This window comes from Misgurnus anguillicaudatus, chromosome 9 (assembly GCF_027580225.2).
Source record: "Misgurnus anguillicaudatus chromosome 9, ASM2758022v2, whole genome shotgun sequence".
Classification (NCBI taxonomy): domain Eukaryota; kingdom Metazoa; phylum Chordata; class Actinopteri; order Cypriniformes; family Cobitidae; genus Misgurnus; species Misgurnus anguillicaudatus.
Window position 1 is genome coordinate 27,058,333 of NC_073345.2, and position 27,432 is coordinate 27,085,764.

The following is a 27,432-nucleotide window of genomic DNA, read 5'->3' on the forward strand; positions in this document are numbered from 1 at the left end:
TAAGTGAAGGAAACTTTAATTTATTCAAATAATTAACTGGATACAATATATAGAATGCTCAGCAGTAAGATCAGCAAATGCTGAAAAGATTTCAAACATGCTTAAAAACAAACATGCATGAAATTGTGTGTAATAGTGATGGCATGCAATAATGTAACATCCCTGTAAACAGCCCTCTAAAAACGCAGTTGATTTTGTGATATGGGTGCAAACATTTATCTAGCCCTTAAGAGAAAAAACTGGGCAGATACAGTGAAGAAAGATACATAGAGGTTATAAATATACAGTACAGCATTCAATTAAAACCTCTACAGTCTATCTATTCAACATAGCATGTGCAAGGTCAGTCTTCAAAGAAGTGTGAAAATAGAAAAAAAAATTACTTGCTGAACTTTTCGTTTGAAACTAAAAAAATTGATATGGAGGCCTCATCCTTCATTTAAATATTTCAATAAACATGCCATTCCTTTACATAATGTGCAAAGATAAACCTACATATATATATTATTTTTATATCTTCAATACATATTTATTTATTTATAAAGGGGAACGGTGCTTTTCAGGTCCTGAATATATTATTTAAAGGTTATAAACATGTTAGCGAATAGTTAAAATCCACTTATATATACTGGTAACCATCCGCTTTCATCAGTGCACATGCATATTTAAGTCAATAATACAGGTTTCCCTTGATGTTAACTATTCGACATTCAATATAACAAACACGAGACCAACCGACTGACAGTCCAGAACTGCACCACATTAGATTTGTTATGCATAGTGATAGTATCTACAAAAAAAATGTATATAAAATCAAAAGTAGTAAATAAAATCTTACAAACAAACCTTCAAATACAGCAGATTATTACATGCAAAAAAGAAAACAGTGGGAAGTAAAGAGTCGACTGTAGTTACACAGTAAAACAACAACATACATTCAATCTATTTGTGCAGAAACTCCCCTGATACATGGAAGCATGAATTACTTTTTCAATTTCTTAAGTGTAAAAGCCCGAGTCCAGCGGTGGAGAAGCACCATCACTTAGACATTTGGACCCACAGCTATATAGAGCAAACCAACATTCGTAGATTTAAAAAATAACACAACAGATACATGACCATAGTGCACACTGAGAAAATCTCAAGAGGGCTTTGGACTATTTTTGCTAACCGAGCTCAAGTTAAGATATTTTCTACTCTGCTTATTTCATATCCGATTCTACTTTATCTACAAATCTATCGTACCAAAAAACTACACATGTACCGATGACTTATGCTACAGTTATGAGTATGAAAATGTAAGGCATACATTTCTGTCAAAACAGACCTCAATGACAAACATTGATTCCTTAAGATTAAAGTCATGCATAGATTGCACAAAATTATTGTAATTCCTTAAGAACCTTAGCGAATGTAGAGACGTCGACAACTAATCCACTCTTGTTTATCATGACAAAATTTTATGTAGATTTATGAATCTACACATGAAGGGCAAGTGAGATTACCTTCATGAATAAAAAGTTTATGTTATATACAAGAAAAACTGACACAATGCCCATTTTCTAAAGGTTATTTGTGCCTCAAGTATTTAACCTACAAGTTAAAAACATGAAAACGTGCTACGACCGTAATACCCTTATCTCTTAGATTTGGGCTTTGCTGTATTAAAAAAAAACACTAGATAGTTTCAAGGTTTGGGCCTGTCCACTACCTACAGCGCCAACATTACTGTATATAATGCAAATAAAAGCTCTATGATTTAAAATATAAACACACACATTTGTACCCTTACATTTCATCCTAAACGACCCCCTTACTGATTTTAAAGGATTTGCTATACATTAAATCTTTTAACGTTTAAGAAACTTTTGTTTGCAAAACTGAAATTCATTGCTGATGAACGTTCCCTTTGATTATTTAAATTTTTTTAGGTAAACCTGAAAGTGTCTGTAAACACATGTCTGTAATAAGTGATTAGAAACTGTACAGCTTTTTAATTCTTCTGCCCGGTGCAGTGGCGCCCCCTAGCTGAAGTAGAGGAGTAAAGCAGAGTCTCCATACAGGAGAGTATAAACACACTCACACATAGAGAAAACAGGTCCTGGGCGGACAGATACAGTGCATGCTGCTGAAAACTGTACAAATGCATGCATGTAGTGGGTGGGCACCCTCCATATCAACAACCCAGGGGAAAGCGGAGCATCGTCTTTGTGTCCAGAGTTCAAATCCCGGCCTTCCGGAAGCCATAACGCCCCCATCCTTTAGCATTTCCCCAGCGGCGACTGCCAGCCCCTCGCTGCGTTGCGAGCGAAACACCCACAAGTATCAGGAAAGAACTTCATCCTCGCCTACGAAGGGCAGGTCCATGCTCCTCATGCCTTCTTCGCTCTCTTGTTTCCTAGGAAACAGACAAACGTGGTGCTTTAAAATAACCGCACATTCCAGGCGTGTCAACTCGTCTACAGCAATGCAGACTGTTGTTAAGTTGGGCTCGAAGTGTTAGGCAGCAGGGAAAATTGAGTCAGTGCAAGGTGAGGGGCTGACATGGCATTGCATCAGTCATATCCTCGTATCGGAAAGTGACTGACTACCGTGTCGGGGGGTACGAATGCTGCATGCAAATGCATCCAGTCCGGCAAAGCGATCAGATTCCGGAACACCATGGTCAGGCAAACGACTGGCCAGCCAATCAGGATGCTCCTCCCTTTGTCATAAGCATTGGGAGAAAGTTAATGATGGTATGCATACGTGACATGCAGATAAAAGGAGCCTGGAAAACTCATCCTGAACTGACCAGGAGTTTACAGGATATACGCAAAGGTTGCATCTGACAAAATGGATAAGTTAAAATGTATCGGCCATTCTGACAGATAAACTTTCCTGCTGAAGACTTTCAATAGGGATTAAATGTGAAGAGAAGGAGAGAAAAGACATTTCAGACCACCTTACAGAGATAGACAGACCAGGAGAGAGACGTGACTAAGGATTTTGTAAGAGAAATGAGACTTTGGAAAAGTTTATCCAGTGGATATTGCCTATGAAATTGGGTGACCAGATCCACAATCACACACTGTCTGCTGTTTCGTTACATTGCAAAGCAAGATAAAAAGTAAAAAACCAAGAAATTGTGAAATAGCACACAATTTGTGTGGATTAAGATGAAAATTAACAGGTTACTATCTATATGCTGAACTGCCCAAGTCGTTAACACACTCTCTCTGAAGCCTTTTGCTCAAACATTACTTTTTAATGTTTTAGACATGAGTTGCGACTCTTCTCTTGCAATTCTTGTGTTGTTTGATCAAAAGTAGCTGTGCACGACTGTCAGCATTTGCAACAGCAAAAAAATAAAAAGTGATAACCCATTATTGTTCACAGGCAGCACAGCACCAACCTGGCAGCTCAGCTGTTTGGAGGAAACCTCCGCTTTCTGACAAAGTGTAACAGCATTTTGGTACTGATGTGTGAAAGGTATCTTACTGTTAAAAAGACGTAGGGCTCTATCTTACACCCGGCGCAATGCAGCGCAATGCGCGACGCAAGTGTCTTTCGCTAGTTTCCACCCTAATTTTCACGTTTAGCGCCGCGTAGTTTAAATAGCAAATGCATTTGCGCCTCCTTTTGCGCCCATGGGCATTCTGGTCTGAAAACGAGGTGTGTTCAGGCGCATTGTTGGCGCGTTGCTATTTTGAGGCAACTAAAATAGACTACGCCATTGACCAACAAAAACCTGGTCTAAAGTCTAAAGTCAATGGCGCAATGTGTTTTACGTTATTTAAAGAGCGCATTAGTAATATGCGCCTATAAACGGGAGGACAACGCGGGTTTGCTTATCACAAAGTACATGAATGCGCAGCAGCACAAAAATGCTTTTAAATATGAAAGATTAAAGGATTGAATGTAAAAGATTATTATTGAGTCTCTTGGACATAAATGAGGACTAATTATGAGACGTTAGAAGGCGCAAAGAGCTGCTTCACCTGCAGCCTGGTAAGTAAATAAATGCTTTGCTTTAAACAAATGCATCTGTTTTTAAATGTTTTTTTTTAATGCTACCTCACGGATTTATTGTATTGACCCTGTACCTGCGGATATGGCGAGATGAGAAACATTTTTAAGTAATGCTTAAAAAAACTCTTTGCTAAAAAAACGCCAAAATGTCCAAAGTGCTGAAATGTGAGGAGAGCCGTTTGTAAATTCTTTATCTCCTGTTTGTTACAAATAAAGTCTTTTTAGAGTACAAACCTTATCATACATACTTGTAAATTATTTTTTGATGATATAGGATAGCCATACATTTAAAGCAATTTAAAGCCTGCTTTTTTACTTCCTTGACTAAAAGAAAACGGGTTTTAAAGGTTTTAATGAAACAATAACAATTTCAATACAAGTGAAAAACTACACAATTATTTAACATTAATCTTAAACTGGGGATCTTCTTCCTCCGCTTAGTTTTTCAGTTTATAAAATCCGTTATCTAAATAGGGATTAGACATAGCGCGAGCGCAACTTGCTTTTAAAGGGGATGAAAGCTGAGACTCTCATTGGTTTATTGCACGTTACGCCCAAAATACTCCCATTACAATAGGACCAACCCTTTTCGACCATGCGCTCGGCGCACAAACCATTTTTCCCGTTGTTAAAGGTAGGGTAACAGATTTGATCCTGAAACATTTTTTGTTATGCTGGTTAAAAGTCTCCTTACATCCTGATAGCAATCACTGTGTTAAGTTGTTTAAATGTATTTGTAGAAATTTATGTCATCTGTGAAAGGCGTAGGACCAAAAAATGTTCAACAAATCATAGATTTCGGTCCGAACGGACGTTTCCATTTTTGTCCCTCATACGTAAGCATAATTTGAATGCCAACCGCGCAGCGAGTCCACGCAGACACCATACGTCATCGGCGCGTTCACGTGCGCTAACCTCCTGCCTGTAAACAGTGAGAACAGCAAACTTTTCTGCGAAATTGACAACCTACACAGGCATCTAAAGGCATCTTTTATAACAACAACAGCAAAAACTGCCTGGATCAGCAAGAGCAAAACCCGAAATTAACATTGGTAACTTTACTGCTTTACCACGAGATGCAAACAACTGCAGGACGCAAAGGGTCTGAAAGAGTCGTTGGACTGTTTATTTCGGTAAGGTAGGTATGCGCTATGTTTGTATTGAGATGGATTCAGATATTCTACTTTGATGAAACATTGTGTTGCTTATGAAATTTGTGTTCGTTTACGGATTAGCGTAACGATATAGTTACTACGTCTACACAACCGAACGTGTGCTTAAACTAATTCTGATGTAAACCAGTTGTTTGGTTATTTTGGAAGTGTTATTCACTTTGTACTGCAAAGTTTTCTCACTGCTGAATGAGACATGAGATGTGACCTTCTGATCTGTGCGTGTTCATGTGTTTTGAAAGAGGCGTGACTTTGGATGGCGATTTGACTTGAGGGTGGGATCGGGATTTCATTGCTAGGCGGCTACCGTTAGCATTTTTCAAAATGTGTTACCCTACCTTGAAATTAGCAAAAGGGGATTCGGACACGCCCATTTAGACGTTGCGTTGTGCGCTTTAGACAATGCGCTTAGATCGTTAAAATAGGGCCCGTAATGTCATTGTCTGTGTGTAGACAGCACATTTTTGCATTTAATGGTAAAGTCATTCTGGTAATTCATGGTAATTTTACAGAAATTACTGTGTAAAAAGGGCTATTAATAAATAATATATCATTGTGAATTGGGGTTTTAACACAAATGGGTGGTTTCCAGACAGAGATTAGCTTAAGCCAGGTTAGCCCTTGTTAGAAAATTTAACTAGTTTTAACAAGCATGTCTTACTAAAAACATTACTTCTGTGCATTTTGATGCAAAACAAAGGGCACCAATGTATTTTAAGATATGTCAATTCAAGTTGTTTTCAGTTTGGACAGCTCTTACATTTATTTTAGACTAGGACTAGTCTAGTCCTTGTCTGGGAAACTGCCCCTTAATGTTTATGAACTTTGTTGATATTTTAACCAAAAAGTTACTGATTGCAACTTTCAGTTAATAAAAGCCATGTAATAATTGGGACAATGAAAAGCACAAGAGACAGAAATCAAACAGGACTGACATTTACGGTGTGTCAGAATGACCGATAATATTTTTTTGTAGTGCAACCTTCTGACATACATACACATAAAAGTTCTAGTTCTGTACTTGTTAATACATAACATGCAAATATAAATGCTTGATATACTAAGGGTTAAATATAAAATAAACTATATTAAGCTGAATACATACAGGGAGGGAAATTTTCAATATTGCCATTAGAGCTGCACGATATATCGAACAAAATTTGCCATTGCCAGGGTATCAATATGTGCGATATACATATTGCTGACAGTTGATATAACTTCTATTACATGTCAATCATGCATGCTTAGACTGTCCAAATTGGACCAATCAGAAGGGTCCTTACTAATACCTGCCAAGTAGGTCTTAAAAGAGCGGTTTCCTGGACAGGGCTTACACTAGACCCCGACTAAATTGCATGTTTGAGGTGCCTTAATTTGAAAACGACTTGCGCTTAAATATCCCAACATACATCAGTGCCATTATTTTATCTCAAGATGCACACCGGTATTGTTTTCTGTAAGGCATGGTTGTAAAAACTACTCAATTATCCTAATAAAACTAAAGCCTAGTCATGGATTAATCTAAACCCTGTCCGGGAAACGTCCCTATGCTGTTTTACTATTGGTTAGACCATGGGCGCAAATATGAACCTAGCGGCTCAAAGCAGAGAGCAGAAAATAAATATGACAGGAATAGAGATGAGCGTGGAAAACCCAAAGTTCCCACACCTTAGTAAACTTCAAATTCAATGACTTTTTAAGGACTGTCCAGGTCCAATACCCTCAAATTCAAGGACTAAATGTGGGGACACATTTCAATTGAGAGCAAGGTTACATTGTGTTACCTTTCGAGGGAACTCGCACTGCGTCACTGCGATGACACTTTGGGGACGCCTCCATTGGTAAGTGCGTCTGAATGTGTATATCAAATTCAACCAATGGTGAGACTTAACAACAAAGACAGGGTGAAGCGGCAGCCAGAAAGTATATCGCTATCTGAAATATTGTCAAAGACAGCGTTACAGGGATGTAGGAAGTATGGCAAGAGAGACGCAGCGTCTCGTTCCCTTCTCAGGGAACAACAGCTATATACGTAACCAGAGACGTTTTCATTTGTCAATCACAGCTATGCAAAAAAAGCATTTTGGTATGAATCAACATTCGCATACAGCAGATATAAGCATTTAAAGCGAACAGTTTAGCATGTGTGCTTAAAAAGTCTAGATTTTATGATAAATAAATAAAAAATAGCATTTCTCTAAGGAAAAGACATACCGCAACAAATACCATTATCGCAGTGTCCAGCAGTAGAATAGCATACTGTATATTTTTTCCCAATATCGTGCAGCCCTAATTTTCAGATGCATGCATAAAACAATTGCTGTTTATTAAACTGATCAACTTAAACAGAAAAGCATGTTAAACTCTGAGCCATCTATTTATTTAAATAGCATGCCAAAAAACACCAAACCAGTCATTTTAAGTGCAGACCATTCAATTTAGGCATGATCATATTCTCCTACATATAATAAAGGTGGAGGAGAGTGAAACGGGTGGGGAACTAACAGGCTTAGCAGAGCTTTACCTTTGGGTACAGGGTTTGTGGTAGTATTTCAAACTCCCTGTTCTCCCTTTTCTAGAGGGCAGGACAAATGCGAATACATGAGAATTCTTACATCTCTACATTTCTTTAAAAAACACTAACAATATTCTTGGAAACATGAGAGAGTGACTATAAAACAACTTAAGGCAATTTCTGGTTTAAAGGTGCAGTGTGTAAATTTTAGCGGCATCTAGTGGTGAGGTGCGAATTGCAACCAACAGCTCAGTCCACTGCTCACTCCTCGCTTTTGAAACACATAGAGAAGCTACGGTAGCCGCCACCGGACAAACATGCCATTGTCTGCGACAACTTAGTAAAAAAAGTTTGTCCGTTAAGGGCTTCTGTAGAAACATGGCGGCACAAAATGGCGACTTCCACTTAATGGGACCCTCGGTGTATGTAGATAAAAACGTCTCATTCTAAGGTAATAAAAACATAACGGGTCATTATGAAAAGGTCTTTACACACCCCTAATAATATAGTTTTGTATATTATTGTGCATTTCTGTCAAGAGATCCTTTTAAAAATTACACACTGCACCTTTAAGCTAAACTTAAATACAGCAATAAAACTACAGTATATATCGTTTTATTTTACTTCTTTAGTATATTTATGTATTTGGCAGATCTTTAATCCTAAGCATTTTACGGTGCATAACAAGCTATACATTCATATAGGCTCGAACCTATAACCTTTGCGCTGCTAAAACAGGGAACAGTACTAAATCCAAACTGACCAATGCAACCACTGCACAGGTCCAATGTTCAAGACACCTATTGTAGTTAAAATCTAACCTAATGAAAAAAAGGCTTACAATAGCATGTGTCCTGGTGCAGCGGGACTCCTGTCTTCCCTCCGGCCCCAATCAAACGGGTTCCCAAAAGAGCGCTTGCGCAGCATAGTCCTAACCAAGATCTGCAGCAGAGCGCAGACACAAAACATAAGCAACCATAACGTGTACAACCACCAACATGCATTCGTTTTTAATCTGCAAATCATTTTGTTTATGTATTTAAAAATGTTATTAAACTACGTATAAAATTAGCATTCACTAAATGGGCACCCAGGGGCCGCCGTACTCACCACGGTGGCCAGGCTGGGGATGTGCTTCACAGAATTCTCCACCTCCTCCTCCGTCACTTCTATCAAGCTGCAGCAGTTGTCATCCTCCGGAGGGAGTGGCTCGGCCCCGTGCCGCGTCACCCACGGGTGCACCTACGACAACAACAAAATCATCCCTGCTTTGATATCATAAATTAACTCAAGACTCCTGCAAGGCTGTTGGAGTGTCCTACTTTCACAGGAAATGCTTGGAAATTAGGATTTATTTTGTGTCATTTAAGGCTGATTATAAGAAATAATGATTTTGGTTTTGGTGATGTCATTACATAACCCCAACCTTGATTTGTGGAACAGTGATCCTGGTTTCAGGGTTCTTGTCCAACATTTTTAGCAGAAGTTCCTTTAAGTCATCTGATATGTCTGCACTGTTAAGTGGGAAAAAACACTGCGTCAGGACTGGAATAGCCAAAGACAGGTTGGGGAAGCTTATGGGAACTACTCACTTTTCTGGAAGTTCAACCGGCTGAGTCTTGATCTTCTGATGTAGGCTTAAAATGCGCTCATCCATAAATGGACACTGTGTAGGCAATGAAGAGACACATAATAGCAGAGAGGGAGTAAGGTCATGATCTTACAAATGTCATTCTGAACACAATTTTCTTGAGTCTTGAGAAAAGTCTTGAGGAATGATCTAATAGTGTGTTCCCACCAGCCACAGTAGAGTTGCCAAAAACATGCTATTTGCGCTTAGTTGGACGCTTGAACATTTGAGTTCACTCGCTTCATTCGCGCGTGAAATTCGAGATATCTGGGAAATTTGTGTCATGGGAGGGGCTTCTGCGACTCCGCTGAGACTCCGCTCGCTTCCTGTAATCATGTCACTTCTACAGCAAGGTCCTGATTGGTTCACACAGTGCGGAAATCTGCCGAAGTTCAGATTTTTCAACTCACGTGTTTCCCGCGGCAACGCTCAATTGACGCGAAATGCTCAATTGACGCGGAACACGCGTTCCACGCCATTCGCGCTGCGCTAACGCACCGCAGGATGCCTAATCGCGTCTTTACATTGACTTAACATGTAAATCACTCGCACTTGCTGCATCTACCGCGTCTGGTGTGAAGCCTGCATAAGACAGTAAATGTTGAATAATGCTTAACTCTTTCCACGCCATTGACAAATTTACTCATCAATAAAGTGAAAATGCTTCTCAGCCAATGATGAGTATTTCCGGCAATCCGCAATACCCCATTTATCCACCAGGTGTCTTGCAACTTATAAAACCCGGAAGTGTATGTCCGTGCTGTATGTCCGTGTATGTTTTGAGGATCGCTCTGAATTGATCTCTATCATTCAAAAGTCCTTCACAAAAATGTAATCATCTCAGCTTTTTGCGTTTTTTGAAGAAACCTACCCATATTTGAGAGATGATAAAAGAAAATTAATGAAGGTAGGATGAAAGGGATTTTTTAAAGCAGAGGGTCTTTTCTTTTATTTGATATGTTGTATGTTTATATATTTAAAAAAGAACATTTTCTGGAAGGCGAAAATCATGAAAAATGCAAATAAAAAAACGCTGGCGGGGAAAGAGTTAACAGTTTTTCATTAAAAGTATCATGAATAAAAAAACAGTCTCCTACCACTCCAAAAACAAAACAGTACAAGGTGACACCCATCGCCCATACATCCAGAGCCTATAAAAATGTAAAGATAATTATTTCAAGAAACAAATGTAATCGTTTTTGAGTGAACTATACGTTTGATCTTAAATTAAGCTTATTTTCATGTGGCACCTCCATAATTTAAAGCAAGATTAGGTAATAGCTTGTGACCTTTCCAGAGAAGTTCTTGCGGGTCTCCGAAAGTGTTTCAGGGGCGAGAAATGCCGGCGTCCCAACTGTGCTGGTCAAGAGGGCATCCGCCCCTTCAAACTGGTTACTGACCCCAAAGTCAGCAATCTTAATGTGGCCATCTTCACCCACGAGGAGATTGGAAGGCTTGATGTCTCGATGAATTATTTTCTGATAATGTACTGTAAAAGAAGAAAAGCTGCTGTCATTATCTGTCTGCTCATGATGCAAACACAAAATCTGATTGGTTAGCTTTACCGATTTTGGAGGGTCACAGGATTTCATTAGTGTGCTTGGAAATAAAGTGTCATCATAAATCACTACACACTAGCAATGCCAAGATCATGGATTCAATTCCCTCAATGATAATACGGCTTTAAAGTTTTTTAAAAACTGTGGTTGGTCAGAAGGCCCCTTCCTGTTTGTGTGGGAGGTTCTTGGCCAGAATACGTTGCTTGACTTCGTCAAAAGTGGCTATGCAAGACTCACCGGCATTACAAAGATGCATCATCCTTTAATGTATGGATGTATCATCTCAGGTTCTCCTTAAACATCAATCATCATGAGTATTGATCACGCTGCAAAGCCCCAGTCTAAACTTTACCACTTACAATATTCGATTCCTCTTAGCAAATCCTGGAAGTAGAAGCGTGCTTGATCCTCATCCAGAGGCTTATCAGTAGGAATCTCCATCACTGCTCTGCAAACACATGGGGAATGAGACACAGTTTCCCTAGCAGGGTGACACTAGCACAGCATGGGGCGGTGGTACGATCAGAAATAACATGCTTACTCACCCTCGCTTGACAAGCTCGAATACTGGGGAAGCACAGAGGAAGCAGAGTTTGAGAGTTGTGGTTACCCATGAGTTTTTAATAATTTTGCAATGAGTAAAACAAATTGTTCATGCCAGCAGTATAAGTATCTGTAGCCAGACTTACCCATGTACAGATGGTCTTCGCTTGGATCGTCCAAAACCTGGAAATAAATCCAAAAATCCACTCATTTTTTTGCAGAAATTGCACACATCACCTTTAAATATTACATCATCTATTTATATAAGGTCTATTGTTAAAGGTACACTGCATGTTTTTTTGAAAATATGCTCATTTTCCAGCCCCCCTAGACCTAAACATTTGATCCTCACCGGTTTGGAATCCATTCGGCTGGTCTCCGGGTCTGGCGGTACCACTTTTGTCATATCTTGGCATGATCCATTGAGTCTGATTGGACCATTGGCATCGCGCTCAAAAACAACCAAAGAGTCCCGATAACCTTCCTACCCAAAACTTGACTCTTTTGCAGTTACACCGCGTACCGAGACCCACGGAAAATCAAGATTGCAATTCTCCAGGCAGATATGTCTAGGAACTACACTCTCATTGTGGCGTAATAATCAAGGACTTTGCTGCCGTAACATGGCTGCAGGAGGCGCAATGATGTGATATTACGTAGCAGCGAAATAGTCACCTTAGAAAGTTCAATAGCAGGGGACTATTTTCGGGCACTGCGTAATATCATTGCGCCCCCTCCAGCCATGTTACGGCAGCAAAGTCCTTGATTTTTACGCCGTAATGAAAGTATAGTTCCTAGCCATATCTGCCTAGAAAATCACAACTTTTAATTTTCTGTCGGTCTTAATACACGATGTAACTACAGTTTTAAATAGGAAAAATATCGAAACTCTTTGGTTATTTTTGAGCGCGATGCTAATGCTCTAATCAGATTCAATGGATTATGCTAAGCTATGCTAAAAGTGGTACCGCCAGACCCGGAGATCAGCTGAATGGATTCCAAAACGGTAATAATCAAATTAACTCTAGGGGAGCTGGAAAATGAGCCTATTTTCAAAAAAAGAGTGTCCCTTTAAGAAATATACGAAGGAGATGGCATAGCAGTGCCACCTATGGCTGCATGCAGCTAGATTACATTTGCACAATATGAATTGGGCAGACACTTTTATATGAAGCGACCTACATTTTTATCACTATGAATGTTTCCTGGGATTCAAACCCAAGACCTCTGCACTACAGACATAATATACCCACCTCCACAAGCTTGACGACATTAGGATGATCGAGTTTCTTGAGGATGGCTATCTCCTGGTAAACACGCTCCAGAGGCCCTTTGGGCTGGGGAGGACCCTCAGGGGCCAATTTCGCTCCACGAGGAGGTGGTCTACCTGCATAAACCAGCACAAGAAGAAATCTGACCAAAGTCCGCCACCAGCCTAACACACACAGACACACTGTCCCAAACCCGCCGAGCGATCCATCTGCTTTATATTGGACACTTACGCGGGAACCCGGCCTGCCTCATCAGCCGTTTCTTGGACAGCACTTTCATGGCCTGTGGGGAACAGTGAGAGCAGATATCCCATGTCATTTATGCTGCCGGATGACATATGTCCAATTCTACAATTGTTATAAAACACAACATAAGAGAGACAGATATATTGGCCTATAATCGGTATCGCAGATCAAAGCTAATTTTCCTACTATCAGACATAGGCTGAGTGTTTAAAGTACAAAGGATCGGTATCTTTAGGTATCGGGAGATGACATTCCAAGTAATGAAATATTGGTATTGGCACAGAAATTTGCATTACTAGAAATAATAAATATGGGAAAATACAGATAAGTATGCATAAATAGTGCAAAATGTGCAATATAAAGTAATACAAAGCAACAAGGATGTATATGAAAATATTAATTACACCTAGGGTTGCAAAATTCTGGTAATTTTCAAGGCTGGAAAGTTACCATGGTAATTAACAGGAATATATGGGAATTAACGGAACTATATGGGAATTATCAGGAACTAATTGGAATAAATTTGAAACAAATTTCAGAGTTGCCTGTAACAGGGAACTTAAATGTAGTTAAAAAATTCTTGCAGCATAATTTTGTTTAAAACAACAATATTTAATGCAATTAATATGTGCCACATGCACACAGCACACTGCTTACTGAAGGGCCATTGAGGCCACACCCCCTGCATGTACTTGCATTCTTCCAAAACATGCACAAATAATTTCTTGAAGCCAGTAAATCAGATATCTAAATGTAAGCTAACACTATTTCATTGAAAATTTATGAGGCAAGCTAAATTCCCATAAATACCCGTTAAGTTCCCAATTTGGAATATTTCCAAAATTCCCCAGATTAAGTTTCCATGCAAACTTTCCACCCCTTTTCAACCCTAATCACATTACACATCAGTGGCCATTAAAATGGTCTTTGAAGGACTGTGACTGATAAGACTGAAGTGTGTGTGCATATGTTTGAGTTCCTGACAGCATATCATATCACTTACATAGTACGTATTGTCATCTTCATTGTACGCCAGCTTGACGACACCGTAGGAGCCCTTCGGCAGGAATACATGAGAAGGGTGTGTCAGACAAGATGCAAATAAATCAAATAGCAATCCAAACACTCTAAGATACATGCAAAGACACAAAGGTACAGAAGCCTAAAGTGGCCAGGCATTTGCACTGTTTAACTAGAGAACATGTAAATCAAAGCAGGCCAGAAGCCAACAGCCGGTCTCCGAAAAATGCTCCACAGACATAATTCAGCTTCTGTTCTCTCTCCATCTCCAACTAACACATCTAGCACACAAACAGGTCCCAGCTGGGAGAGCAGATTGCCGTTCCAGCAGGGAATCCAACCCTCAGACACCGAGATGAGAAGAGAGCAGGAATCTCCCAAGCTGACAGTTTTCCACAGACCCGAAGAAAGATAAAGCTTAGTGGTACATAAACAGTGAAAACACCATGGCGCTTTTAAAATGGGTTACTTTGTGTATTTCTAAATGGCAGTCACACATTATTAACCCATTGAGAGCCAATGTGACTATATGGGTGATTCTCACGAAAACTTGGTTTTAAACATGTCAAGCATGAAAATGCAAAAATTGCTTAAATTTACTTTTTTTCCCACCAGACATTAAAAAACAAAGTCTGGAGTAAATGGGAACATTCATTTAAAAACTTTTACTTATAATTTAACACTTTTTGTAACATAATTTAAAAAATTAGTCCTAAAAATCTCATTACCGCAACAGTCAGAAAACATCAACACTGACATATTTTCAAAATGACATGACAAACCTGAAAGAACATAATTTGGAGATTCTGCAGATGCATTTAAAATCAAAGTATTATGCTTCTATTAATTAAATTAACATTTAATAAGCATCTGTTGCGGTAATGATAATCAAAATGTCGTGTAAGCATTCTGACAAGACAATATTTCAAATTAACTGTTAAAAAATTATCTTGCCTGGTAGCCATCTTGAAGTAACTGATCCATGTGCTTGGTCACTCAAAATCAAGCTTTATTAAAATTCTGTATGTGTGCTTAAACTGTTCTCAAAAAGTGTTGCGGAGGATGAGAACATCAGGCATGGACACATCATTTTCCTAATTTTTCTTCATTATTATTATACATGAATATTCAGTAAATAGTTTTTCTGTCATCTAAAGTAGTCTAGCAAAACATCCATTTATTTTTTTTTTAAATATTTTTGTGTTAATTTGATTAAATTACAACATAGCGCATGTTCAAACACAGCCGGACACATTGCGGTAATGAGAATTTCAGCAGAAAATGAGATAAAATTTACAATTATAAATTCTTATGTTGAAATCACACATTGTGCAAGGTAGAACACAGTATTGTGTAAATTCTGATGCTTTTTAATGTTACTATATTACACATTTTAAAGCTAAAATTTTAGTGCCGTGGTGTTTCAATGGTTTCGTGAGAATCACCCATATATGATATTCTATTCACCATGGTGATACCATGGTACTTCAACATGTGCAAAATTATCATCTTATACGCAATTACTTAGAGGTACTACTACTTCATAAAAACATAATGCATATGGGACAGTGCCAATAACACTGTAAATCTTTGGTTAATACCCATTCTTTTGAATTCTTTAGAGTATACTGTGTTCTTAAACTATAAACTATAGCTCATAGAAAATGGACAACAGCTTCATCACTATTTCAGAAGAGCAATCTTCTGGAAATGATATTATTATTATCCATAAATAATAAATAAAAAATGAACGCACCTTCCCGATCTCATCTTTCAGCTTGTACTGGTTGAGCTGCACACAATCCTTTAGACACAAGATAATGAGATTATTCGAGGACATGGAGGTCTTTTGGGTGGTCTAAGGCTATGTTTACAGGACAACAATAGGGCTGCAGCGATTAATCGCGAGTCCCATTAAAAATGCCTCTGAAATCAATTTTGAATCGATTCAGAGCCAATTTTGAATTAAATTAAAATTCATTCATTGAGGAAACGCACATTTGCACGATTAATCGTGACATTCCTAGACAACAATGTAGTATAAATGAAAAGGGTTTCTTTTGCACATTTAAAAAAAATTAAATACATGGCAAAGCTGTCAAAACCCTTACACGAATCAGTGAGGAAGACTAAAAATGCTGTATTATGTATACCAAGCCAGTAGATGGCGTTATGACTTTGTAAAGAAACTCAACGCGTGCACACATATGCATTCACTACAGAACGATAAATACAAAGTCAAAACGGCAAAAGAATTGAGCAGTGTTGTATAGATGGACAATAAAGGGCTTGTTATAGTTGTGTGTAGGCCCTGTGGCGTAGCCGCGATGGCTTTTTTTCGGTTTTCATTTATACTAGGGATGCTCCGATCAATCGGCCGATAATGCTTGCTATGCTTCTCAATGAATTAGGGTGAAATGGCACTACACCCAAAAGCCAGGGGGCGCTCTCGTGCACTCAAAATGCGCTGTAGACGAAGAACAATGCACAATGCACGCAGCCGTGATGACACGCAGCTCCAGGAAATGGCTGAAGGATATATTTATATTGGTGTTCTTCAAACCTTTTCAGGTATTTTCATGATAATAAAGAATATCTATAATAATTATGTTTGACGAGTGTTGCTTTTTCAAGTGCATGTTATAAACGATTCAAACTAACAGCGATTTCAGATCGATAAGGACTTACTGAACAAAAGCCGTAGTACATGAAATAGCTGTAAATAAGATCGTCTGTCCGATTAAGAATAGTGATCGGCCACATATTTTTAGTGGAGATCGGCATTGATCGGAGCATCCCTAATTAATACTTTTGTGTCGTCGTCCACGTCGACATGCGAACACACGCACACCGCTGGTAGGCAGTATCCAAGCGTGTAACCACAGTAGTAGCGTGACCGTCAATTAGGAAGCAGCTTGGCAAATCAACCCACAAACGAAGAAGAAACAGCAACTTGTTGTGTATGATTTGAGAAAACCAGCAATGAAGGAAGTAAATAAACAGCTACTTTTGTTGCGTTAAATCACTCCTCAACTTGGTCTATCTTTATTCTCATCGTCGAAAACTGAAATACCTATCACGCAGTTTTTTTACCTGATGGTAGGGGTTCTGGTGGACCAATCACAGCACTTGCGGTCTGTGTAGAACTGACGGGCTAATAAAAATTTTGCGAGGTGCACGCCAGGCTACGCAGAGCTACGGATAACCTACAGCGCAGAGCTAACGCACGACTATAAATTAGGCTTACGGTAGGTGTTTTGGACTAAGCAGCAAAATTATGTTAACTTTGTTAAAGAAGTTTTACACATGCGCATAACATCACTGCTATCACAAATTATGTAGTTTACATAGAGGGGATAAGGCAGCGTTTTTAAAGGGCACCATATATGCCTATTTTTACAACATGTAATATAAATCTCAGGTGTGCCCAATATGTGTCTATAAAGTTTCAGCTTAAACAGGACATTTCACAAAACTTATTTAAGATGTCAAATAAATCTTTGCTGTCCCCAGAGTACATATGTGAAGTTCTAGCTCAAAATATCATATAGATAATTTATTATTACATGTTAAAAACGATCTATTTTTTCACATGCTTGCAGAGAATGGTTTATCAAAACTTAGTTACTGGGTTCTTCACGGTCACATTTTCTAGGTTGATAGAAGCACTGGGGACCCAATTATAGCACTTAAACATGAAAAAAAGGCAGATTTTGATGATATGTCCCCTTTAAAATACCCCACAGATCATTTATTTTAGCATGTGCAAAATGCCCCTGTTTGGGTGGGAGCAAAATGGACTGTTTTCATGTCTGTACCTTTAAATGCAAATGAGCTACCGCTCCTTACTCCCTTACCAAAAGACAACAAGCGCTTTTAGTTAAAGTAGACCTGATTCCCGTGAACACAGTCTAAAACAATATTATCTCACTTTTGAGATATGGCAGACAGCGTACAACACGCTGTGAGTGGAAACTATACTAATGCAGGACTGTCAGTCAGAGGATGTAGGCGGGGCTTTATCAGTGTGACGTCACATTAACAAGAGAAACAAAACAGGATATTAAATGAGATTGCTATGGTTTAATGGGGTTTAAAAGCATGTTCACACACCGCCAACACACATTTATGTTCAAACCTTATAAAAGTGCATTTTGCATAATAGGTGCCCTTTGAAACACTTAGAAACCCTTTAAAAATCTTCAAATGTTTGCGTTCTTCAGGACTCCAAAACGCCATCTAAACCAACAGCTAAACACCCAAAACTTTCCCTTTAATGTCGTAAACGTTGTTGTGTAAACGGCCCCTAACTTACTACTGTATTCCATGTGTGATCAAAGGTCACACAGCAAATGATGCGTTCGATGTTACACGCGTAAAGAATCGAAAATATATAAAGGGAAAATGTAAGCTGAGAAAGGTACACTGGATAAAGCAGAGTGAGACGGTTCTTACCGATTTCTCATTGGAACTAGTGGAACAAAGCAAAGCATCTGTAGGGAAAAGCTCTTGAAAAGCGCTATTAAGAGAAGGTAATTGCTCCTGTCTTTCACCTTACCTTACAAACCCTGTCAACCTTGACTGCACAGGCTTGCAGAGAATGAAGAAAAATAAAATTTTCTCTCAAAAGAAAATCTCTTTAAAATCTTCAGATTGTCGCATTTTTGAGTCAGCAATTATAACATAATTGTCAGGCACACTGGGAACAACAGGTTTTTTAAAATAGCTTACACTGAATTGTCTTCCTTTAAACAGAGATAGATTTGTCACTTTCAATTCTCTCACTTCTGGTGACAGACTAAAAGAGAGTTTCCTAGACTTCAAAGAACACTAAACCCATCACTGTTAACTCCAGCCCCCTACCTGCAAGTCTGTGATGGAGACACGATGAGACTCCACGGTCGGTCTTCGAGGGAGGCGCGGAGAGGAATGAGGGGAGGTGATCGGCGAGTAGGGCAAAGAAGGGTAGATATACCGTCCGTTCAACCCCGGCGAACCGCAGGGTGACAAAGGCGTCTGCGAGCGCTCCTGCAGCGAGAGCTTTCTATCGGAAAGGCTGAGTCTTCCTCTGTGCTCCTGCGGTTCTGGGAAAAGTGCTTCTGGGCGACCCATCGTGTGGGATAAAAGATCACAAGAGACCACGCGGAAGGGAACCGGATGTGACAACGTCGGTTCCGGAGTTTCCGAGCTGTCCATGTCCTCCAACTCCTCCTCCTCTCCACCCTCATGCCCGGAGCCACCGCTGGGCTCGTATTCAGTCACCACGATCATGGATTCCATCTCGAAGTTGCAGGGGCTCAGATGCGCGGCTGGAGGAGGGATTGTGGCGCAGCTCCGCAGCAGGTCAGGCAGTGGCTGATTGGGCGGCTGTACCGAGGGAAGGGGCGGAGCATGGCCGAGAGCAGCAGGAGGATCAGAAGAGGACCAGGAGGAGACACAGGGAAACATAGTGCCCTTCCAAAACACCTCCAAGGAACCCCTCCATCAACGCCCTAAAAAAAAACATGACTGAGTTAGGTACTGAAATATATGTACAGAATATCTACACACAATGTTTTCTGTGGCTTAACAAGTAGAGCAGTGCTTCCCAATCCTGGTCCTCGAAGACCCCCTCCCAGAATGTTTTAAATGTCTCCCTATTTATCACACCCGATTCAACTCATCAGCTTGTTAGGGATACATGTTTACCATTTTGGAAGGAGGATGATAAGCTGAATCAAGTGTTTTAAATAAAGAGACATATGGGTAATTCTCGCGAAATTAGACTCATGAGGTGTTATGAAAAATTTTGATAAAAAAGTAAATGCAAAGTAAGAGTATCAAAATAAGAAGCATACAGTTACAAACATCTCCTCACGTACTATTTTGCACATAAAAATGACATTATACAAACCAATTTTGTTGCTTTTTCCACATTTTAGGGGAACATTTTCATTACCGCAATGTGTCCATGACTGGATTTGGGTTCTTTGACATGGAAATATTTATAATTAAAAAAAATCTAAAAAATCTAAAGTTTTAGTGCATGTTATACTATTAACATTTTAAGTAAAGAAACATGTGGTATTTGGTGATAGAGACAATAATCAGGAATATAAATGTGTCCAAGAAAAATGTTCTCATCCTCCGCAACAATTTTCAATCATTGTTTAAGCCCTCAAGGAACTAACATTTTCAAAAAAAAAAATTGTTGCAAGGGACATGTTTTACTGTGACACTCAAGATGGCTACCAGGTAAGCAGTTCTTATTTTTTCTCTCCAGATAAAACTTTAAATTTTGTTTGTTATAGTACCTAGACAACTTTTTAATTCTCATTACCGAAACATGAGTTTGTAAATGCATACATTTAATGTAATATCATGTTGTGGTAATGATTATTATCTAAAAAATTTAAATTATTTCATAGGAAATATTTTTTAAATCCTCTACAAATAATGTTTATAGTAAGTTCAGACCTTAATCTTATATGTGCAAAAAAAATTGGCTTCAAGGGCTTTTTAAAGAATCTGACGCTGGACACCTTCTAAATCTGGATTTCGTGAGAATCACCCATATAAAACTTTCTGGGAAGCAGTCCAGGATTGGGAAGCACTGACTTACAGCATTGTGTTAGAAAGGTCATGGGTTTGATCGCAGGGAATAGGCATAGTGATAAAATAAAACGTATAAATTGAAAGCACTCTTATGCTACGTACACACCAAACGCGGGGCATCGCGTTACTCGCTCTAGATTACTCGCGGGATTTAAATTTCGTGTCATGCAAATTTTTCGCTCGAGTTGAATATTTTCAACTTGGGCGAAGACGCGTTTGAGGCGAATATCGCCACCCATATCACGTCATTCGCATCGCCCCACGCGAGGACGCGTCTGATCACGTCTTTGCATTGACACTGTATGTAATCTACTAGCGCAAATCGTTGAACTCGCTTCTGGTGTGAACCCACAGTTAGTCGCTTTGGATAAAAGCATCTGCCGAATGAATAAATGTAAATGAATTTCCACAGATTTAATTTCAAACATTTAGGCAAATGACTTTAAAGGGATAGTTCACTTTAAAATAAAAATGTTGTCATCATTTACTCATCCTCATGTTGTTCTAAACTTGTATGATGTTTTTTTCTGATGAACACAAAAAAAAGATCTTTTGAAAAATGAGGGTAAACACACAGCAGTAAGTGACCATTGACTTCCGTAGTAGGAAAAAAATATTTTGGAAGTATTGTGATAAATTACTAAGAAAATGTTTTGATAAATGATGGTAAGCACACAGTTGACGCTACCCATTAAATTCCATCATATTTTATTATTCCTACTGTGTAAGTCAATAGTCACTTACTGCTGTGTGTTCACATCATTTCTCAAAATATCTTCCTCTGTGTTCATTTAGAACAATATGAGGATGAGTAAATGATGACAGAATTTTCATCCCAAAGTGAACTATCCCTTTAAGCACTTTACATTGAATCACTTCACTAGACATTGATATTTAGTACAACCTTTAACACACTTTACTATGTATCAAAATTGCTAATTTCCAAGACTTTTATATGCCTAGAAATGACAATTTTAATAAGATTAAAGATTTAATAAGATTTTCAAATAACCATGGTACCACTGCTTCTAGGACAAACCCTGAATTGGAATAAGCTCACAACTCTTTCAATCCCTTCTCCTAAATTAACTTATTTACTTATTATTAACGCCATACCAGCATCTATGACTACATTCATGGTAGAACCGAGATATCTATAGATTTTAAGTAAATCTATACAAGTGGGGGAAGGACAATTTGGCATCTCACCTATCCTGCATGTTTTTGGATTGTGGGAGAAAAATTGAGTACCCGGAGTAAACCCACGCCAACACAGGGAGACCATGTAAACTCCACCAAGAAAAACCACCCGACCCAGCTAAAGCCTTCTAAATTTACTTAAAGGGATAGTTCACCCAAAAAATAAAAAATCTGTCATCACTTAAGGAAAGATGGATAGGAAGATATTTGTAATGAAGCACCATTGACTTCCATAGTAGAAAAAAAAGAATGCTTTGGTTACGAACATTCTCAAAATATCTTCCTTTGTGTTCAGCAAAACAAAGAAATTAATACAGGTTAGTAACAACATTATGGTGAATAAATGATGATGTTTGGGTAAACTATCCCTTTAAAGCATAAAAGTATTTCACAAGGTTATCCAAATCACTAGACCACATTAAAAACATCTCCTGTATTAAATTAAACTGCAGAATACAGCTAATAAGCTTACGAATATGACGTTAGTCAAGCCAAGTCTGGTCCAAAGCGATTACATATATCCATTCTGCTGTAAGCCTCCATTTCTTATGGCCTTGATTTAGATGCAAAGAGCTGTAATTTTTGCTGGCAGATCAAAAGCTGATTTTCTGAACATTGAAAACTCAATGTGTGTCTGTGTGTGTGGGAGAGAGGTGTGGGTCTCACAGAAAGACTGAAATATAAGCAGGTACAATGGAAAAAATAACATTCATTACTTGGAGGGGTTCAGAAAGGAGAGCTTGTGTGGGCTGGCACGCCCCCATCCTCATTTCTATCTCTCGCAATGACCAAGTTTTAAACACTGCCTTCAGTTCGCCGTTGTTTGCTTTATCTGCAATCGAATCTGATTTTGTGTTTTTGCTCTTAAATCATCTCAGGGTTTGGGTCTGCATGTGTCCTTTGTCAAAACACTGACACAGCTTGAGGACGGTGTACATTTACTAAAGAACATGATGGGAATTAAAAAAAATTTCCTAATGTTCCTCATATTTCACCTCTCCTGGATACCTCTCTTATAACTATTCAGTCTTAATCTTTTTTTTTAAGTTATTTTTGGTAGTGCATCTGCACCATATGTCGGAGCGCTGTTCACTATACCATTGGCTCGTAATCTTAATGGGCTAATAGAAAATCAAGCACTTCTAGGTAAAAACATCTTTTGGAAACAGACCACTTTCCCAAATAAAAAACCAACCCATGTCCAGTTGGAGTAATGAGCTAATATCAAACAATTAGTCCGCTCTTATCACTACCTTAGACCGCCATGTACACATACCATGCACACATACCACGCTACATAAATAAAATGACCACTCAATACAACTATATTTCAAAACACTACAGTATGATATTGAATATCAGAGGTCTTCAACCTTTTTCAGGCCAAGGACCCCTTAACAGATAGAAAAGAGGACCAAGGACCCCAGTACATGCATCAAATTAAAACTGGATTTAAATTTTTTGTTATGATGGTTATGTTACAAATATATAAAATTTTCTTTTTTTGTATAGATAGACACATAACAATTACATTTTAAAATTAATACATTTTAGGGAACCTTCATTTTAGTAAAATTTAATATTATAATATATGGGAACCTTCACTTCATTTTTGTCATTAGAATATTAATGCATTTTTGTATAAAGGGACACCCCACTTTTTTTTTTAAATATGCTAATTTTCCAGCTCTTTAGAGTTAAACATTTGATTTTTACCGTTTTGGAATCCATTCAGCTGATCTCCGGGTCTGGGGCTAGCACATTTAGCATATAAAAATATAAAAATAGTCCCCTGCCATTGAAAGGTACTAAGGGGACTATTTTCGGGCACTGCATAATATCATTGCGCCTTCTGCAGCCATGTTACGGCAGCAAAGTCCTTGATTATTACGCCAGAATGAGAGTATAGTTCCTACCCATATCTGCCTAGAAAATTACAACTTTTAATTTTCCGTCGGTCTTAGTACACGATGTAACTACAGAAGAGTCAAGTTTTAAATAGGAAAAATATCTAAACTATTTGGTCATTTTTTAGCGCGATGCTAATGGGCTAATCAGATTCAATGGATTGTGCTAAGCTATGCTAAAAGTGCTAGCGCCAGACCCGGAGAATCAGCTGAATGGATTCAAAAACGGTAAAATCATGTGTGTAACTCTAGGGGAGCTGTAAAATGAGCATAGTTTCCAAAAAAGTGAAGTGTCCCTTTAATGCTTAATTTAATTTTTCCCAAAAAAATATTTTGTTTTTTTAAATATTTTTTGGAGGACCCCCAGTAATACCCCTGTCGAAGATGCATGCTGTATATATAGTATTAAATATGTCTAATACCATCAATGCACAATGGTACCATCACTTTTTGTATTAGTCTATAAAAAACTACTTAAAACTGCTAGTCGTTGCCTTACCAAATTTCACACCCAGCAGAATTTAAAAGCTATTTCAGAATTTACCAAAAAAAAACGCACTTGTCCCTGGTCTGGCCTTCCCATCTTTACATTTCTCAATGAAAAGACAGCCAAGCTGAGTGCAAAGCAGTCAGGCTTGTCCAACCTATTTGTCAGGTCCTAATGGTGGGACAAACAAAAGACGGAGGGATGGATGTGCCATTATTGAGCACAAACCTCAAGGGCCTCTCTAATGATCTCATGTGCGTGCATTAGGGTACCGGGCATTCATAAGCACATTTAAATCGCAAAGCATCACATCCTATTTCCAGAAAAAGGAAATACAGTAGATGTGCGCGCATGACCGCAATGGTGAGCTATTTTAGTCTGTGAGCAGTTTCTACATTCCACTGACCTACTTCGATCTTTGATAGATTGTAGACCAAGCAATACATGTGTCCAACCTACCGAACACGCATTTTGTTTCTCATCTAGGCTTGGATTCACATGCAAAACACTGTTGGACCCCAAGTGACCGCATTCAAACCAGGGTCTGCATTAAAGGGCCCGGTACATTAAACACACACAAACAGATCGACAGTTTTCATCTCTGTGACTCCACAAAGTCCTAACCCGAGCTGACCTCTCATTACAAAACTCAGGCTCTTGAAAAAAACAATCCTACCGTAAAAAAAATATAAGGTTTAACACACTGTAGTCTCCACTTGCAGGTCGCCAATATCAGGGGCTTTTAAACCCCTAGGGGTCCCCCAGAAGGTTCTAGGGGTCCCCAGAAAAACAATGCAAAACTGTAAACGTGTACTTTTGCTGTATTTACAATATCACCATAATAACTCATTCAAATGATACCCAAATGACTTTTTTCCAGTGGGAGAGCCGTACAGGGACCTGCGTCTGTCATTCCTTTCAGGCGAGGCAAACTATTTTAAATCCGAACATCCAGGCAACATAAAAACATGAGTCAGATGTTCGTACACTGCACGTTTGAATGCATTACAATTAAAACTTGATGTTGCATGCACAAGCATTTCCATTCATTACAACCGTGTGAATTAAAATTGCTATCAAACACTGGCCGTCTCTCCAAACCTAGTTAGCTGCCTACCTAGGTGGCATTTCTGTACACTTTCTTTTCAAAAGTTGTAAGCAAGCCTTTGATAACCAAAATGTTGTCTAAATAGGTAGCTATATAGGTTTTAAAAATCCAATTTCTAATGTTTTTTATTACAAAATACCATTATGAACCATCAGCTGTTTACCATTAAAATTTAATGGTGGGTTTAATAGTGTTCAATTGGGCTAGATTACATCCCACCAACAGAACCAAATACATTACCAGTAACGTTAGACCCCCCCGGGACCATTATACAGTAGTTTCCATTAAAACCAATACAACTACCATTATAACCATTAAAATAAGCACCGTAATGGTTTCTATTGCTTGTTTCAGCAGGGGTGTAACTTGTCAGGTGTCAATTAATTCGGGATGCTGCATTTTCAGCAACTTATTAAAAATGGCCCGTTTTATCATTTTAATACACAATTATCGCGCATAAATACTGTTTTAGACTGGATAGCCGTTTGAAGAATAATTTATGGTTGGCTGTTATGTTGCTAAAGCTGGCTAACGCGTCTCTTACAAAACAGATGTTTGAGAAATCCAGCCGCGGATTATTAAAATCATTACGCTCGAGCGGGTTCCCGCGCATCGCTTTTTGGAGGTGTATGACACGGGTGTTGAGTGCTTACCTCTGCCGGTTGTAAGGTGCTGTTGTTGTCGGAAGGTTTGTGTGTTGTTAGCTCGATGGCAGTAATGGTAGCGGCTGTATGATATGGTGTATGATGTGCATGCAGCGGGAGACGGAGGTGGATCTGCGGTGTGTGTGATATGCGTTGTGGCGCCTCCTGGCGGTAAGAACGAGAACGGCGTCGAATGCTGGACATGGTGCGCTGCGCAGACGCTGCGCAGACGAACGGCGTATGACACCGAAGTATCGCGGGAGCAATTCGAAATTGATAGAATTGATAGAAACGTCTCCTTTTTTAATAGCTAATGTTATTCTGACTAAGTAATACACAATAAACACAAAAATAATAAATCTACGCTCTCAATATATACATTTTATTGTATATATTAAAGAATGTGAGTAAATGCTTGGTTGTTTTTAACCTAGGACTGGGTCACTATTGGACAGAACACACTCCCTGCTGAAAAAACAATAAAACCATTACAGAAAATTCTAATGGTTTCCATTAAAATACCAATAGGAACCATTACCTTTTACCATTAAAACCACTACACTGTACTGTGTTTTGTGCCATATTCCATTAGAATCAATAAAATTCCCCATAAATAATACCAATAGAATTTCTGTGATGGTGTCTTTTGTTTTTTTTAGCAGGGACTGCTGGGTTAAAAGGTTTAACCCAAGCAGTGTGTTCTGTCCAGTAGTGGTGACCCAGCCCTGGGTTGAAAACAACCCAGCATTTTTAGAGTCTGCAGACAGATCCCCCAAAATGATTTTACACCATATCCCAGAACTAAAATAGGCTAAAGTTCCTAAAAGGTGCAGTTTCCCATGCAGTGCTGATCCTAGTCCCAGCTGCCTTAAAGGGGACATTTAAAATTGGGGACAGTTAAAATTGCCACTTTGTAGGTGTGAGCAAAAATGTGCCGTTTTTAACATGCAAATGAGTTGATCTCTGCACCAAATGGCTGTGCCGTGGTAAGATAGGGCAGATTAAGGGGCGGCATTATCCCCTTCTTACATCACAAGGGGAGCCAGATTTTATTTTTCCTATTTTTTCACATGCTTGCAAAGAATGAGTTAATGGGTGGTTTTTTTTACACATTTTCTAGGTTGATACAAGCACTGGGGACCCAATTATAACACTTAAACATGGAGAGTTTCATGATATGCCCCCTTTAATTTAAAAACATCTTACACTGACATATCTTAACATATATCAGCACCATTGTTTTGTCACAAGATGCATACCTGAAATTTTTTGTAAGGTGCATTTGTAAAAAAAAAACTACTTAAATGTCCTAATATAACAAAGGCCTAGTCCTGGATTATTACTTAAAAGTTAAAACCTTAGGTCTTGGTGCTTTCAAAAAAAACTATTTATTTTGATATGCATCGAATGCAGTCCAAAAACTTTAATTTTCCTTTTTAAGAGAACTATACAAAAATAAAAATGTTAAAAAGAAACCGCCAGACAAACTTAACCTGCAAATAGAGAATATAATAAAGCCAATCTC

At 38.7% G+C, this 27,432-nt stretch overlaps 1 protein-coding gene across 2 annotated transcripts; it reads right to left on the minus strand.

Annotated features, from left to right (window-relative positions):
- Positions 1-26,074, minus strand: camkk2 (calcium/calmodulin-dependent protein kinase kinase 2). Of its 2 annotated transcripts, XM_055180108.2 has the most exons (17): positions 25,917-26,074; positions 18,831-19,459; positions 15,724-15,771; positions 13,951-14,004; positions 12,933-12,984; positions 12,684-12,817; positions 11,577-11,613; positions 11,433-11,454; positions 11,247-11,335; positions 10,618-10,817; positions 10,426-10,479; positions 9,291-9,364; positions 9,125-9,212; positions 8,809-8,940; positions 8,540-8,640; positions 7,708-7,758; positions 1-2,398 (listed from the first exon to the last, which is right to left on the minus strand). In XM_055180108.2, the coding sequence occupies exons 2-17, from the start codon at positions 19,413-19,415 to the stop codon at positions 2,326-2,328; spliced, it is 1,794 nt and encodes a 597-aa protein (XP_055036083.2). In that variant the 5' UTR covers positions 19,416-19,459; positions 25,917-26,074; the 3' UTR covers positions 1-2,325. The 2 variants fall into 2 exon arrangements, with proteins under 2 accessions (XP_055036083.2, XP_055036085.1); XM_055180110.2 differs by lacking the exon at positions 7,708-7,758 and having other exon boundaries at positions 25,917-26,073.
- Positions 26,075-27,432: the final 1,358 nt, after the last annotated feature.

What these genes read in the sequence shown, in the direction of transcription:
- camkk2 (XM_055180108.2), bottom strand. Translation starts at nt 19,415, where the DNA reads ATGTTTCCCTGTGTCTCCTCCTGGTCCTCTTCTGATCCTCCTGCTGCT. An exon ending in CCGGTTGAACTTCCAGAAAA is followed by an intron (nt 9,213 to 9,290) that starts GTGAGTAGTTCC and finishes CCCACTTAACAG; the next exon opens with TGCAGACATATCAGATGACT. An exon ending in GCACCAGGACACATGCTATT is followed by an intron (nt 7,759 to 8,539) that starts GTAAGCCTTTTT and finishes CCTGCCCTCTAG; the next exon opens with AAAAGGGAGAACAGGGAGTT.